Here is a 17,076-nt window from a genome sequence, read left to right on the forward strand (position 1 = left end):
GATGTTTCATTCCTGATTAGTGTAAATTCAAATTATGTGCCATCCATTCGTTATAGTTAGGAAAATATAAAATAGCTCCTCCCTTATCACTCAGATGAATCTAAGGTTTTTCCTATACCATGGAATTTACAGCACCCATATCTCGGCACTGATTCTGGATATGTGTGCAGGAAACACACCCCTATCCAAACTTGGCACTGATACTGACCCATTAATTAGACCCATATTCATGTGCCATAGTACTTTTTTTCCATAAGAGTGCTCAGTGGGACTACTCCTGGAGTAAGGTGCTACTCAATGTCACAGTATCAGACTCCTGCTCTTAGGGACTCCTGAAACGGCATCAATACTTGTAAAAGCTTGCAGCAATTTAGGAAAAGAAGTTAGAAGTTTGATGGGGAAGAAGGGTAGTCAGAGAGTCACGTATCCTAAACCAATCAGTAATACCCTATGTTGCTTACTCTTAAACATCGGTACTTTTGTCACGTGGTGATAAATGAATCAACTTTTATTATAAAAATATACTTTATTTAAAGTCTATGTATGTCTTGTATGAAGACTCAGCTAATTTATTGATGTTTAGCTTCAATGACAATATGTACACCTGAAAATATATGAACTATTTAAATAGCAGTTTGACATACTGTAGTAACTACAAAAACTGATTTACGCACTACCACTGAAATCCACTCTACCTGGTGTGTCAAACCCACATTCACACATTATGCCTTACTTAATATTTCAACTGTGTAGGTTAACAGTGTAAAATAAATAATTGGCAAAGCCATTCAAAACTAGTTTTCTTTGTTAATAATTTACTATTACTGCAAATGTCATAAAACCTTTATAAATTATTTTGTTCGATCTTTGCAGACAACATGTAGCTTTAATTCTGAAAATTGCCTGTCAGAGATTAAAACTCAACAACTATTTCCTGGCCAAATCCTACATTTAAGAATTTTTAAGTAGCTTTGTACTTTATTGGAGTCTCTCCTGAAGCAGTGAATAAACTCATAGTCACTCATCAAATTTGCTTCATTACTAATGGATAAACCAGCTGCTTCTGATGATCCCATTCCATTCAATGAATTGCTGATGATCCCCATTGACTGCATCTGAATTGAAAACAGAATATGTATGACTGTAACTTGTCAATAGGTGTAAATGTGCATAGAACCAAAATGCTCATGTTGAAGCTAACAAAATCAGGGTTTATAGAACACCACTAGTGAAATCATCAGCTAACGTAGACTGCTCACCTCCAGGTTTTTTATGCAAGTACTGAAAAAATATGTGCAAAGTTCTCTAAAGAAAGGCTGGTATTGCATTTCCTGCTATCCAGGGACTACATAAGATTCTTACTAGCCTGAAGTGGTCTCATATTATTTCAAGAAATTCTGCCTCTGGAAGCAGAACTTTGGCAATGCTATCAACATAACACCCTTTGAACATGGAGTAGGTAAAGGCTACTCTTCAGTATGGCTGCCCCATCTCAAGATAGTACAGTGGATCAGTTTTCTTCAGACTTGTAGCTTTATTTAACAAGCTTCATTTAGTAAGGTGCTAGGCCTTCTAGCAGGTGCTGAGCATCCGCAAGAGCTGTTAATGTCAATGCAAGATAAGCACCTCTTAGAAGGACTGGCCCCCGGGCAAGATCAAGCCCAGACTCAGTGTAATATGGAAAAATACTGTCACATGACACTGTTTATGCAACAAGTAGTTTCAATTTGATATTGTTTCCTTCTTATACTTTACTATTTGTGAAACCTTGGTAGCACGTACATAACTGCCGTTCCCTGAGCCTCTCATCCAAGAATTTCCCCAAAACATGCTGTAGAAATGGGCCTGAGCTACAAACCTGGATACAAATATCCTGAACTTGGGCGAAGTTTGAATCTGTTTTTGAATTTTATGTTTGGCCCCAAGTCTATGATTAACTAAACAAAAATCTAGATATTAAATGCCCCTGAATTCTGGGGAAGTTCTAATCCATATTCATAGCCAAACTGAAGATTGGGCTTCTCCGTTTATAGCTCTGTCCTGTGAAGTGCTGTTAAATTTCACTTCAGTGGTGGCTGCATTTCAGTGGATGAAATGACCCCTCTGCTGTATATGCTGAGTTCTATGTCAGTTTCAATTTGTATCTTACGGTGGTGAGATATTAAGGGGTTTTCTTATTTTTTAAACTGTTTAGTGGGATGTCTGCATGGGAACAAACATGTTAATTGTCAGAGACATAAAGAAAATAGGCCTGATTCTATATTCCTTGTTCAGTCACAGCTCCAGCTGAGTTTAGTGAGAGTTTTGAGTGCACATGGAATACAAGATCAGGCCCACTATCTGGCAATTAAAAGTGAGAGAGCTGCAAATATAATCTGAATCCACAATGTACATTTACCAGAAGGCATTTGTCTCGGGGCTTTAAAATGGTTATGAAAGTAGCTAGGGGTGGAATCCAGAAAGGGGCTTAGGTGTTGTGATATTCAGTGTTGCAATGCCTAACTTTTAGGCCCCTAGCAAATCTCAGGAACAACTCCACAATCCACAACGCTGAGTTAGGTGTCCAGGCTTCTTAGACAATGAATAGGGAGAGAAAGCCACCTAAGAATGAGATCCACAAAAGCCAGCATGGTAGGCAGGAAGCCGCCTAAGCTAGCCAATAGGAGATGCTGACATGCTAAGATCCTGCTCCTTTCTCAGAGATAAGTGCCCCAGTCCAGGATGCTGGGAAGTGCCTAGCTCTGCTAGCTATCCATGAACAGGAACCCTGTCCCTGGCTTAGGCACCCATGTAGTTTCTTGCCAGAAGGAGTTCGGTGCTGGCCTTGTACCACACAAAACATCCAGAGAAGGAAATGGTGCTGGGACCCACCTGATCACTTTTAGTCCAGTACTCAACTGAGATGTGGGGGAGACAGGTTCAATTACCCCCACTCTGGCAGGCAGGGAAAAGACTGGAAGTGGGGTCTCTTACCGCTCAAGAGTATGCTCTAACCACTGACCTATTGGATAGTCTGATGTGGGGCTCCCTCAGCCTCTCCTGCTGAAGCTGTTCCACTGTGAACACTTATGCTAAGGTTATATCTTGGTAACTGAGAGCGGAATTTGGCCTCGAAGACCCTTTGGTGTTTCAGTATAATTGATATTAGAAAAAATTAGGTTGAAAATCTTGCCTTCTCTGTTACTTTCTCCATTCCAGTCTTCAACTCATGCACCATACTGCTGATTTGCTTTGCTTTGCTCAGGCTATCACTAGAGAATTCTTGATGATGACCAATATTCTGGTCAAAGTGGGAAAGTGGTTCCTTCCAGGCTTGCAAGAGTCTCAGTATCAAGTGAGTTAGTTCTTCTCTCTTGAAAACAAAATATGAAAGAACTTTCTTATTAGCTTGCATCAAAGCATATGAACAGTGATGTTTTCATTGGGCATAGTATACTTAAACAGGTACTAACACTTAAAATTTCTATGCATACAATTCATAACTAACTTGCAAATATTTAGAAAATAACAGTTTCATGGGCTTCTTTTCTCTAGTTGTACATTTGTATGAACAAAAAACCAAAATGACTTTGCACATGCAACTTCTTCCCAAATTGCTTAGGATCTCGTTCTGTAATGTCTTAAAATGCATCCAAGTGGTGGTACTTCATTAAATAATGCTAAATTGAAATCAAATGCTAAACTGCCAAGTTGTTAGATGGAAAAAGTCTTGAGGGAAAACTTTCAGAAGTGCCGAAGGCCCAGGTCCACAAAGGGACTTGGGCGTTGCAATACCGAGCACTGCTGCTCTTAACTTTTAGGTGCCTAGAAAATCACAGGAACACCACTGAGATCCACAAAGCCTGAGTTAGGTGCCTAGCTCCCCACACAATGAATGGGGAGAGATAGCTGCCTGAGGGCTGATCTACATTGGGAGCTTACATCAGCATAGCGACTTCTCTTGGGGAGTGAAAATCCACACCCATGAGAAATGTAGCTATGCCTTCCTAACCCTCAGTGTAGACAGCACTAGGTCAATGGAAGAATTCTTCCATCGACCTAGCTACTGCCTCTTAGGGAGGTAGATTGCCTATGTCAATAGGAGAAACCCCCCCCCCCACCTTTGGCATAGGTAGGGTCTATGAAGTGCTGCTGAGGCATAGCTGTAGCTGTTTTGCTATTGAGGTATAAGCGTAGTCTGCAATCCACAAAAGCCAGCATGCTAGGTGGAGAGCCACCTAAACTAGCCAATGGAGAGCCTAATGAGAGGGGTGTGTGATGAGCCTGGCCCCTCTCAGGAAGATAGGTGCCCAGCCTGTGGGGAGGTGCCTATCTGTGCTTAACAATTTACAAAGGAAAACCCCTCTTCTGGAATCAGGCAGCTTAGACATCTAAGGAGTTTCTGGTGGGAATGAATTAGGCACCTGCCTCACTCCACACAAAACACCCAGAGAAGGAGTTGCTGGTTCCTACTGTCTAACTTTTAGCTCAGTGGTTGGAGCATTCCTTTCGGATGAGGGAGATGCAGCTTCAGTTCCCCCTCTATCTGAGTGGGGATGTGAACAGGAAGCTTCCACCTCTGAGCATTCTAACCACTGAGCTATGGGATAGTTTGATGTGGGGGCTCACTCGGTCTCTCCTTTTGAAGTTCTTCCACTGTGGCTAACTAATGAAAGAGTGATTGGAGCAGGGGGACTAGATTCTGGGTCTCCCACCTTCGAGGTAGGTGCCCTAATCTCTAGACTACAAAGTCTCTCTCTCTGTGGCACAGTTACATTTCCACTGTGGATAAATACTTAAATAGTCATTGGGCCAGAGAGCATGAGAATGACTCTGGTTTAGTGGTTAGGGCACTACCTGGTAGGTGGGAGACACAGGTGCAGTTACCTTGTTCCAATCACTCTTTCATTAGTTAAAACTGTTCCACTTGGCTAACAAGAGAGATTGAGGGAGCCCAACATCAGAATATCATGTAACTCAGTGGTTAGAGCTCTCCCCTGAGAGGTGGGAGACCTTCCTGGTCAAATTTTTTACCACCTCTCAGGCAGAGTGGAATTGAAGCTGGGTCTCCCACATCCCAGGTCAGGAGTGACCAACCTGTGCTTGAGAAGGAACCAGAATTTACCAATCTGCATTGCCAAAGAGCCACAGTAACACAGCAGCGGCCCCCTGTCAGCTCTCCCACCCAGAGTCTCCCACCCGCCAGCACCTAATCCTCCATCCCTGCGCCTGCCACGATCAGCTGTTTTGTGGTGTGCAGGAAACTGGGAGTGGGAGGGGAGGAGGAGCAAGGGCTCAGCAGACTGAGGGGAAGGGGCAGAGGCCTGGGGGAAAGGAGTGGAGTGGGGGCCAGGGCCTGAGCAGTGAGCACACTCTGGCACATTGGAAAGTTGGCACCTGTAGCTCCAGCCCTGGAGTTGGCACCTATGCAAGGAGCTGCATATTAACCTCTGAAGAGCAGCATGTGGCTCCGGAGCCACAGGTTGGCCACCCCTGCCCCAGATGAATGCTCTAACCACTGGGCTAAAAGTTGGAAACCCCTCCACTTGTGAGATTTTTGAAGTGGACCCCATGCAGTAGGCAGCCTCCGAGCACACCTTAGGTGTCCAAATGCCTTTGTCCCCCTGGTTCATGGATTGCTCCAGAGCTTATGCAGGAGATATGCCTCTGGATGCATAGGGAGGCAGCCATGCGCATGCTCAGAGGCAGGAACTTATGTACCTAGGGAATTTTTATGCTGAAAAACGTACGCACCAAGTGAGTATAGGTACCTATAGGGTTTGGCGGGAGTTTTGTGGATTGCAATGGAGTCAAAACTGGGATTTAGGCACCTAAATACCTTTGGATCTGGATATATGTGACTTAGACTTAGGAGCCTGTCTCTGACTTTCCATGAGCTTTAAGCTCCTAAATGCCTAAATTGCTTTTGAAAATGGCACTTAGATTCCCAAGTCCCTTAGCTGCTTTTGAAAATTTTATCCTTTCTAAGCACATCTGTTTTCACTTGCAAAGAAAGAGAAAAATCACAGGAAGAGCATTTCCCCATTATTTTAACCATCAAAACCAAAGAGAAACGTTGCGAAATAACATTTTTGTAGATTTCTTTTCTCCCATTTTTTCTTTTTATCCATCCCTCTTTTACAATATTTTTCACCTTGTCTTTGTGCCTTTGGCTTTTCAATGACTGCTTTTTGTCACTACTTTTAAAATACTGATTACTTTCCTTAGCTTTGAGCTCCTACAGTTTCTTTGCTTGATTTCTGTTCCTCACTATATTTTTTTCTTTGACACATTTCTGTTTAAAAATGTTGGCTTCTCTTCCCCCCCCCATGGTTCTCTCATAATGGCTTTCTAAATTTTTACAATGGCACTGGTTAATCGAATTTATTTGTAGAGTTCACAGCTACTTCCTAGATTTGTCTTTCATTGTGCCAGAGTAAATTAAAGGGAAAATGTATCTCTGTCTTTCCTTGGGGATGTTTGACCTTTGTTTAAGTATTTCAGTGCCTTTTTTATAACTAATGAATGTGAATTAATCTTATAGAGACTCACAAACATTATTTCTTACAATCAGAAGGAAATTGGGATTCGTTCTGAGATCTCAAATTCATCAGCTACCCTGCTTACACTCTCCAAATATGTAGGATGCAAGAACTTTAAAGAGGAAGCATCAGCTATAACTAAGGCTATGATTTTGTCACGGAGGTCATGGAAGCCACAGAATCCACGACTTCCAAAGACCTCCATGATTTCAGCCCTGGCGGCTAGGAGTTGCAGGGTCCTGCGGCCTCCTGCAGTGGCAGGGAGCTGTAAGGTACCCCGCCACCCGAGGCACCGGGGGTACCCACAGCTCCCCGCCGCTGCAAGCAGGGGGGTACCCGACAGCTCCCCAGCTGCTGCCATGGGGCAGGAGGACCCTGGGAGCTCCCCTCCGCTGCTGGGGGCAGGGGGACCCTGGGAGCTCTGAATCCCCCTGGATGGTGGGGGCCCTAGAGCTCCCAGCCACCCTGCAGCTGCCCAGTCCCTTCCCATTTTATCATGGATATTTTTAGTAAGAGTCAGAGACAGATGAGGGGCTTCTGTGACATTTTTTTATTGCCTGTCACCTGTCCCTGACTTTTACTAAAAATATCTATGACAGAACTCTTAGCCATATCTATAACATTCCAATGGTACAAAATCCCCCTGGCTGGGACTATGCTGAGAATTCACCTACTAGCCACGTGGGGCTCCCTACCAGCAGGTTCTGAGCATTTTCCACTTCCTTTGAAGCCTGTGGGAGTGGAGGGTGCTCAGCACTTTGCAGGATCGTGCCTGCCTCTTCAGTGACAATATTCCTTCCTTCCCTCCTTAGATAATAACTTCAATCTGGCACAGCTCAGTTTGACAAACCGTCCCCTTAAGTTTCCCCATACAAACAGTGACCGTATCTGACATCACTGCATGTCATATCAAATCCAGTGCAAGCTTATAAGGCCTTACCGGTATTTTTTGAACATACTCCTTGCCATTAGGCGTTAGCATCCTTGAGGTGTGGCATTTACCTGTCCATTTGCCCAACTCGTTTCCATTGGGTAGAAAGTTTTTTTCCTGGGGGGGAAAAACCAACACACATATTGTAGAACTGTAGCTGGAACGCTGGTGGTTTTCAATAGCTATTTTGTCACCTTGCACATTTCCTTTTACCAAACCCCCACATCCCAGTGAAAACGCGGAAATACAGCGGGATAACTCGTGAGCAGACCCTAGCCCACGGAGCTACTATGTCACACGTGGTGTGAGTAAATAAATGCTGAGCATCGGACAGTGCCCAGACTTTCCTGCTGCTCCCGTAGCTGATCAGCGACACAGAACGGAGACAGCGAGCAATGGACCGACCGCGTACCCAGCCCAGGGTTTTAAACAGTCGGGAGGAGAGAGGAAGCCAGATGCTCTGGCGAACATGCCCTGAGGACGGAGATCGCCCCGTGCCCAGCGGAGGCGAGCCCTAGGAGAACAGGGGAGCCTGGGGCGCGGCGGGGCGGGGCACTCACCAAGTCCAAGTAGAGCGCCGTGGAGAGGCTGTGGAGCCTGTCCGAGTGCTGGATCACCCGGTCGAAAAGATCAGACACGGACAAGAAGCGGCAGCCCGAGTCTCCCTGCCGGGCGCAAATTGCCACGGAAGCGGCTCCGGGCGGCTTCCCCAGCAGCCAGAGCAGGGCGCACAGCCAGGCGTAACCTGCCAAGAGCGGATGGCTCAAGACCAGCCCGCTGCTCCGCGGGCACCGCTGTGGCGCCGCCTGGCGCCGGGCCGGGGCCCGCTGCTTACCTTGGCGCGCGGCGCCCATGGTGCAGGCGGGAGCGGCGCGCGGGCGGGCGGGCGCCGGGTCGGGTTGCTCTGGGATGCCCCTGGCTCCCCTATATATGCGCGCGTGGAGATGGGCACGAGGGGGAGCTGAGGACACGCGGGTGCGTGCGGGGCGGCTGCTGTTCGTCATTGCTGGGTCCCGCAGCGCGCGCCTCCGGGCTTGCGCGGCCCGCAGCGGGGATTAGCCACTGGCGCGGAGCGGGGCGCTGGCTCCGGGAGACGCCGCAGCTCGGAGACGGCGAGTGTTAATCCCGAGACAACAACTAGGTGCCCGAGGGAGAGCAGCTGGAGGGCGAGGAAACGCCCCGCGTGCGTACTGGATAGTTCCCACCAGCACGCACAGACTGTGCGCCCCTGACCAAGGGCCAGGGGCCTGATTTTCCCTCTGCCTCACCAGTTTTAAACTGGTCGCTCCACTGACTCCAGGGGAATGAGGCCTGATCTCTAGGGGCACAAGTCAGAGACTAGGTCCTTTGTAGGTAGTACCTACAGGGAGAGGGAGAGCGGGGATGCACACTATGGGCCAGACCTTGGCCTCCAGCCGTGCTGCGCTGGGCAACACAGAGAACCACAGCTGGCAAGTTGGTGATTGCCCCGCTACCCCTGGCTGGCAGAGAAGCAGCCATAATGACCCCATACCATCCCCCTCTCCCAAACACACCCCCAGGGCCAGCCTTAGGGACAACGGCGCCCTGGGCAAACTTGTATTTTGGCACCCTGGCATTTGCAGGCGCCTCTCCCCCCCCCCATCGCTTGTGGCCCCTGTGGGCTCCCTGGGCTCCCCTCCCCATCACCTGCAGGAAGGGTTGCACAGGCAGGATCCCCTGCCCACTGACCACTCTGCCACAGGAAGGGGGGGACCCAGGGGCTGGCCCACTGGCTCCATAGGAGCAAGCCCTGCTGCCTGCACCTCCCCACCAGACTGGCAACTTGGGGCGGTATTGCCCACCTTCTGCCTGGCTGGCCAGGTGCTGCAGCCCTGGGCTTGCCTGCACTCACCCTTGCTCTGGTAGCCCAGGCCCACTAGCTTGCAGCACTTGGATGGTGCCCCCCAACCAAGGTGCCCTGGGCTGTTGACAGATTGCCCATGTTGCCTACCCCCTAAGGCCGGCCCTGAACACCCCCATCATGGTGTATGATGCTTAAAGCAGTGGCAGAAAAAGATAATTTTAGCAGCAGCATTTTGAATTGATAGGACCAGCGGAGGTCCGAAAGGAAGTTTGCAATAGTCAAGACAAGAGATAATTAAGGCATGAATTTTGCAGCAGGGAGAGTGAAGGATGGTAAAAGGCAAAAATTAGGTGTGTAAAAGAGAGGAAAAGTCTGAGAAGGCCTCTCAGGCCTTTTCAGTTCATAATGAAAGAGAAAACAGACAAAAATTCTCTATGCTTACTGAAGGCAGAGGGAAACACTCAGCAGGATCAATGAAGGGGACAATGCCTGGTATCTATACTGTGGGAGCACTTGGCAGGTTAAATGTACTTGTTTCACTGTTCATTTGTTTCAGTTCTGTGGTCTGCATTACAATATCAGGGATCCTGTTATTAGGATCTAGGAATTATGGTCCTGATTCAGCAAAGCTGTTCAGCCCCTGCTGAGGTCCATTCCTATCCAGCAAAGCACCTAGGCCCAGATCATTATGCATGTTTTTCCTCCAAATTTTCTAATCTAGAACTTCATAATATTTAGGCCCAATCCTGCAAACATGTAGACAGGTGAGTACTTCAGGCATGTGAGTAATCCTATAATTCGTTTATGTAAATTTGTTAAAGCGGACCTTACGTCCAGATCCACATAGGTATTTAGGCTTCTAACACCCATTTGGGGATGGACTTTAGGTGGTGGTATGTTCAGCATCTACAGAGTCACTCTCTTTCTCTGGTCCAACGGCTGTTCCACTGTGGATAAATACTTAAATAGTTGGGGGGATGACTGGAAGAGAGGGGGTCAGTCAACAGCCTGGTGCAGGAGCGGTGGAAGCTTCCTAAAAATAGGGGGTCCACCAGCACCCAAACTGGAGCCCCACCCCCACACCACCTTCTCCCCTATTCTCTGCCCTCACACTGCCTCTTCCCCCACCCCAAAACCCTGTTCTCCCTTGCTCCTCTTTGCCCCCTCTCTCCCCAGTCGCTCGCCCTTATGGCTGGTAAAAAGTGGGGGCTATGGCCTGGGGGTTAGGGCACTCACCTGGGATGTGACACCCCTTGGGTCCAGTCCCCCTACTCCAGTCACTCTTTTGTTATTTAGCCAGAGTGGAACAGCTTCAACAGGAGAGATTGAGGGACCCTCACATCAGAATATCCCATGGCTCAGTGGTTAGAATGCTCACTTAGGATTTGAACAGGGGTCTCCCACCACATTTCTACTCCTCTGGGTCTCCTGCATCCCAGTGAGTGCTCTAACTACTGGGCTAAAAGCTAAAAGTGGGCTCTCTCTCTGGCCTTTTTGTGTGGAGCGAGGCAGGAATTTAGCTGATTCTCATGAGAAATGCCTCAGGTGCCTAAACTATCTGACTCCAGGAGAGGGGCTCCTGTTTGTGGATTACTGAGCAGAACTCAGTGCCTCCCTGTAGCCTGGATTTAGTGCCTACCTCTTCTCCTACAGGCTAGCTTAGGTGGCATCGCTTCCAGCCTGCTGACTTTTGTGGATTGCTTTTTTAGGTGCTTCTCTCTCCCCAGCCATTGTATAGGAGCCAAGGCACCTACCTCAGCTTTGTGAATCTCAGTGTTTTGTTTTGTTTTTTCTTTCCACATACTTTAATGGATTCGATAACAATGAACAAGATGGAGTTTAGAACTGGATCACTTGGCCCTTTCTCTTCTTGTCTCCTCCCAGCTCGAAGTGCTTAATGGCCGCAGTTGGGCTCCACACACGCAAGCCTCAGCACAATCTTCTTCGTGGTCTTGGCCTTCTTATGGAAGATAGGCTTTGTCGGACCACCATAACCACTCTGCTTCCGATCATATCTCCTCTTTCCCTGAGCATAGAGAGAGTCCTTGCCCTTCTTGTATTGGGTCACTTTGTGGGGCTGGTGCTTGCCACATTTCTTGCAGTAAGTCCTGCGGGTTTTGGGGATGTTCACCATCCTGCCAGCAGCAGCGTTAGTAGCACAGATTTTTCTACATGCCTAAAAGTTAGGTGCTGTGGCACTCAGCTTTGCAACACCTTAAGTGCCTTTGTAGAGGCCACCCCTAGACTCTCTTGTACAACGAATGGGGAGAGATAGGTGCCTGAGAATGCAATCCACAAAATAGGCAGCTCCCGTGCTAAGCTAAAGGAAGGTGCCTCTCTCTGCTTAGGATCCCTAGCCATGAATCCTCTCCTGGAGTCAGGTGCCTAAGCTATTTTTTGTAAGAAATGTTCGAGGTGGAACCTCCCTTATATCTTTCAGACTAGTGGTTAGCCCACTCACCAGGGAAATCAGAGATGTAGGTCAATTCCCCCTTCTGCCTGTAGCAGAGAGAGGATTTGAACTGGGGGTCTCCTAGCTAGTGCTTAATTTGTAATGAAAGAGGTTCCAGGGCTCAAACAATTAGATGCTGGCGCTCAAACAATTTTTTTACTTTCATAACTGTTGTGGCAAGCTCAGAGGTGTCGGGGCTATGAATTGCCAAGCCTAGAGGTGCTAGGCTCAGCTCTGGCAAGCCATGGCACAAATGAAGCACTGCTTTTAGCTCTCAGGAGTGTGTTCTAATCACCAGGGTCTTCTAATGTGGGGCTCTCACAATGATTCTTGTTGAAGCTGTTCCACGGTGTATAACTACTTAAGTAATCATTGAGGTAGAATATGAAAATGACTACGCTGGTGGTTAGAACTCTGTTCTACAAAGAGGAAAATCTAGGATCCAGTCTGATTCTGCAGTTACTATTTAAGTACATATACAAAGTGGAACAGCCTCCTCAATCTCTCCTGTGGGAGCCCTATATCAGAATAACCCATCTCCCAATCGTGAGGGCTCTTCTGAGAGCCCTACTCAGGCAATAGACGGGGGAATTGAACCTAGATATTCCATATCCCTAGTGAGTGTTCTCCCCACTGGGCTAAATGGGAGGTGGCACCATCAGCTTCTCCACTGGACAGATTTTTATGGGGTGCAGTCTGATAGATGTGCTGATTACTTGATTGGGCAATATAAGCAGGGCAATGCTTTCCACCATGACCTGGTTTGAGGATCCTAGTGAGGCTGAGGCATAAGTGAGGCATGCAGGCATCTAGAGTGACTTGTTAGTTGCATACCCAGTGGCAGAAACTTAGGTGCCTAAGGAACTTTTACAGCAAAAAGTTAGATGCCGAGGTATTTTAGGTCCCTACAGGATTAAGCAGCACCTGAGTGGGGGTTTTGAGGATCTCAGTGATGCCTAAATCTTGGATTTAGGTGTCCAAAGTGGAAAGTTAGGCACCCACATCCTTTTGTGGATCTGGGCCTTATTGTGCCATTGTTACATTTTTCTGGATACCATTGATACAACCCTCAACCATGAGGTAAAAATGTCCTTCAGTCTATTCATCACCAACATCAACAGTGCTTAAGTTTTCTCTCGCTGATGCAGATTCATAATGCTTTATTTTTTTCAGCTTCAGGTTGAATACATCACCAGGCAAGAACCACGGATAATCTTAAAAAATAACAATCCAGGGCAAGCATATGGAATGCACAAAATAAAAACATTAACCAAATAGAGAAACATTAACAATAAGTATAGGTTACAGCTTCTCATTTTGTTGTTCATTTGGATTCCAGAGTCCTGAGTCTCCATGTAACACCAGTTTTATTACAGTAGAGCTCTCCTGACAAAAAAACTGGAATAACACAGTAGAGAATCAGACCCTAGATATGACTCTTAACATGTTCACTAGCATTTTATCCCCTTTGAAGCACTACATGAGAGAATCAGGGAGGCTTCTGCTGGAGGACTTTTATACAGCAGGACACCCAAGTTACCTCTGTTTCTGCTGACCTATGATTACTACACCTGTCACTTATGTAAATTAGCCACAGCTAGGTTGGCTGGGTGTTAATGGAAACCAACGATTAGAAAATGGTTGAAATCAAGTTCAGACTCTTTCTGGAGGCAAATAGAGAGAAAAAAACAACCATTGATTCCCCATGCTGGTAAGAGCCTCTGCTTTTACTAGAAGATGTTTTCCTTCCAGCTTTAGCTAAGCTCTAGTCTCTTTGTTAATAGATAAATCCTTAAAGAGAGAGGAAAAAAAGAAGAAAAATTAGAATCCTTTTTACTCTGAAGAAAGGTTGAAAAGGTAGCAAGCTGTATGATTTGAACAAAAGTCCATGAAAGGCATTTTACTGTCCTATCTATATAGACTTCACTCACACATTACCCTAATAAGAAGATGACTTTTCTCTGTGGAGAAAGAACTATATATGAACATGGAATACTCCTCAGGATTTGTCTGTACTGTACTGGTTTAACTAAACAGGATTTGTACTGGTTTAACTAAACTGCTTTAAAATCGATTTAGCTAAATAAGTGCAAGTCCCTACTGTAGATGGACTTAAACTGATTTAAGCAAGAGGTAAATTGGTTTAGTTAATGTGGGTAAATTCAGGAAATCCTCCACCTATGCTTAATCCATGCTGCCCCTCCACACCCTCCAAAGCGTCCACATTTAGTAACACAAATCCACATATCGTTGAGTCCATCAGTTTACTTATGGCTCTCAGAATTAGCTTGGAAGGGTTGGTTGTGGCACAGATCCTAATGATACTTTGTTGCAAGAACTTGTGCCTTGTTGGGAGGCCATAAGTTAATTTTTAAAGTGGATCATTAAAGTAAGTCAACATAATGTTGCCCTCACTTTCTTAGCTCTGCTGTATCTTTCACTAATGAAAAGGGATTCTAGTTTTCTGTGATTAAACAAACCAAAATTCTCTCCTAAAGACATCAAAATCTGCATTTTTGCACAATTGAAATGAAACACTGAACTTTATCTCCCCTAGGCACAATATATATAGCTATCAGCTGAACACGTTTTATTGATATGCAGTAGAACCCCGTTTATCGGAGCCTCCGTTATCCAGCTTTCTGTATTAACCAAGCCACCAGCAGCCCGGGGCTGACTGCCCAAGCCCTCCCAGCTTAAAATCAGGGATAGAAAGCTCTTTGCCAATTCTCCTGATTATCCCAATTTTTGATTATCTGATCTGGCCCCAGTCCCAATTAGATCAGATGAACAGGGCTCCACTGCAAATGTAAAGCATATTCAAAAATCAACCACAAGAGGGGGAGGTTGCGCATACTGAATAAGTGACACTGATAACATTCAGTAGAATTTAGTTAATACATGTTTTTATTTTTTCACAAAATGTAAAAACTAAAGATTCTCTGCATTTTCCCGTGGCAAACAGATTTCTAGGATCCCTGCTAATGAATACACTTGAAGGCAGGTAATTTTAGTGGTTAGAGTAGTGGACTGCCATTTGTTCATAGGAATCATGGTACAATAACTTTTGGTAACTGCATTGAGCCTCTTTGGTAGCAAGCTTGTTTGTTGCGTGTGATCTAAATGTTGGTTTGAATATTAGCAGCAAGTCACTGCAGGGAAAGCAATAGTCATTCATATGACAGGAATGGATGGTCATTGTCAGTATGTGTTAGCGGGTTGAGGGGGCCTGTCAATAAATGGGCATGTGTAGTTTGTCTTTACTGGCTAGTAGCCTTTTTCTTTTGTTTTTAGTAGATCTGAAATTTTCAAGTCTTATTCTTCAGCAGTTTCCCTGTAGGTCTTAAGAGAACTTTGGAGTTTAGGAGGAGGAGTTTGATTTCTTGAAGGGAAAATCAATTTAGCTAATTACACAGCTAATGATATGCAACTGGGAGAGAGATGGTCTGCAGTGTATTGACTTATAGGTTCTTATAAAATGGATGATGTGTTTGCTTATGCATTGTGTCTACTTTTAAAAAGATGTTTTTATGTAATTCTTTCCTGACTCTTCAATGAGACACTCATGTCTTTCTAGTCTATTTAACAACTTTGTACTCTTGGAATGCCATTATTAATATCAACAACGCAGGATTAATACACCAACTAGATTTTTATTACGTGATCAAATCCCATTCACAACATACACCTTGTATGAGTAAAGGCTGCGTGGTTTTAAAGGTGATTTGAGATGGCTTTGCTCCAGTCTATACCTGGTTTCAGAGTTTATTTATTTTACCTGCAACCATTAATGATATATACATTAACAGTACAGGAAGATACATTCCATGCACCCTGCTCTAAATGTCAGTGATGTCAGCTCTTGAATAAGAAACAGAGAATAATGAACATGGGTCTTAGCCGTTAAGTAAAAGAGAAATTGTCCACCCAGAGGAGACAGCATTTTCTAATGGTTGGAGTGACAGTCTGGGAGTCTCAATAATTCTTTAAAGATAGATATCATGCTATACGTACAGGCATAACTATGCAAATGAGATGATGTAAAATTAGAATGAGAGTGATTATACATTCAGGTTCTGAGCATGCCCAGTTAGCCTGATGACTCCAGAAGCCTCAGCCGTTTGCTTGTGTAGCTAGTAAAAGTGTGCTAGATGCTGTACAAATGTACATGGAAAATACTGGGTTACATCCATTTTGAAGTAACTCTGTTAGTTTCAATCGCTACCCCTCTCTCAAACTCTCCTTGGGAGGAAAAAACAAAAGCATTAAATAAATTTCAATATTTTTAAAATCTCACTTGCTTTTTGGACATTAACTAGCACAAATGCACATGCATATCTTTTGGAGGACAGTACTTCCCCCATCCTGGATTGGACTATGGAAGGGGTGTTATCTTCACATCTCCCATTCCTGCCTCATCCCACTTCTCCCCCATCTCTCTTCCCACTCTTTTCCCTCCTTTGAGCAGCACTGCATCTGACTCTTTTCTCCTTTTCCATCCATGTTGTTGTCATCTACTATCCACCCAACTCCTTTCCATCAGCCTTCCTCTCTGATTTTGATTGTTGCCTTTCTCTCTTCCTTTCTTCACAATCTCCCACAGTCATCCTCAGTGATTTCAACATCCATTTTGATGACTCACCCTAACCCTTAGGTGCCTGGTTCCTTACCCTCACTTCTTCTTTTGATCTGCAGCCCTGGTTCAAGTCTCCCACTCACCAAAAGGGCCATTCACTTGACACAGTCTTCACCAAGCAATGCTCTCTCAGTGTTGTAGAGCTCTCCCTTTCTGACCAGCACCTGGCAAAGCTGAAAGGGACCAATTAGCACCCATCCTCATGCCCCATCACTTGGTCTTTCCTTGACTTCCAGTCCATTAGCATTGATAACTTCTCATCTGCTCTCAGCCCTCTCCTCCCTGCCCTTTCTTCCCTTTCCTCCATTGATACGTTTTTTGATTCTCTCCAAGCTTCACTCTCCTCTGCCCTTGATTCTTGCCCCTCTCTCCCATCAGAAGGTTCACCTGGCCAATCCCCAGCTCTGGCTCACCTCCAACAGCCACTTGCCCCACTCCCGCTTTTGTGCTGTGGAGCATCTCTGGTGGAAATTACATGACCAGGACGACTTCCTCCATGACAGAATTGTTCTCTTCTCTGTAATTTCCCCTGTCTTCCTAGCTAAGCAACTGTACCTCTCCATCTTAAGTGAATCTGACACCCACAATCCCAGCCACATTTTCACCACTTTTGACTCACTCCTCAACCCCGTCTCACCTCCAACCTCCAATTCTCTGTCTGAAGAGGATCTAGCCAATTTCTTCCAAGAAAAAAATGACAAAATGTGTGTG

At 45.6% G+C, this 17,076-nt stretch overlaps 1 protein-coding gene and 1 pseudogene across 2 annotated transcripts; both read right to left on the reverse strand.

Annotated features, from left to right (window-relative positions):
* Positions 1 to 920: 920 nt before the first annotated feature.
* Positions 921 to 8,306, reverse strand: LOC311515185 (prolactin-like; the record flags this gene model as incomplete). Its single annotated transcript, XM_084618069.1, has 4 exons — positions 921 to 1,115; positions 3,173 to 3,352; positions 7,462 to 7,569; positions 8,013 to 8,306. The coding sequence occupies 4 exons, from the start codon at positions 8,304 to 8,306 to the stop codon at positions 921 to 923; spliced, it is 777 nt and encodes a 258-aa protein (XP_084474195.1).
* A 2,810-nt stretch (positions 8,307 to 11,116) lies between these two features.
* Positions 11,117 to 11,415, reverse strand: LOC311514402 (large ribosomal subunit protein eL42 pseudogene; annotated as a pseudogene). Its single transcript has one exon. The product of its transcript is annotated as a large ribosomal subunit protein eL42 pseudogene (transcript).
* Between the last annotated feature and the right edge of the window lie 5,661 nt (positions 11,416 to 17,076).

This window comes from Lepidochelys olivacea (assembly GCF_965140295.1).
Source record: "Lepidochelys olivacea isolate rLepOli2 genome assembly, chromosome: 1".
Lineage (NCBI taxonomy): Eukaryota > Metazoa > Chordata > Testudines > Cheloniidae > Lepidochelys > Lepidochelys olivacea.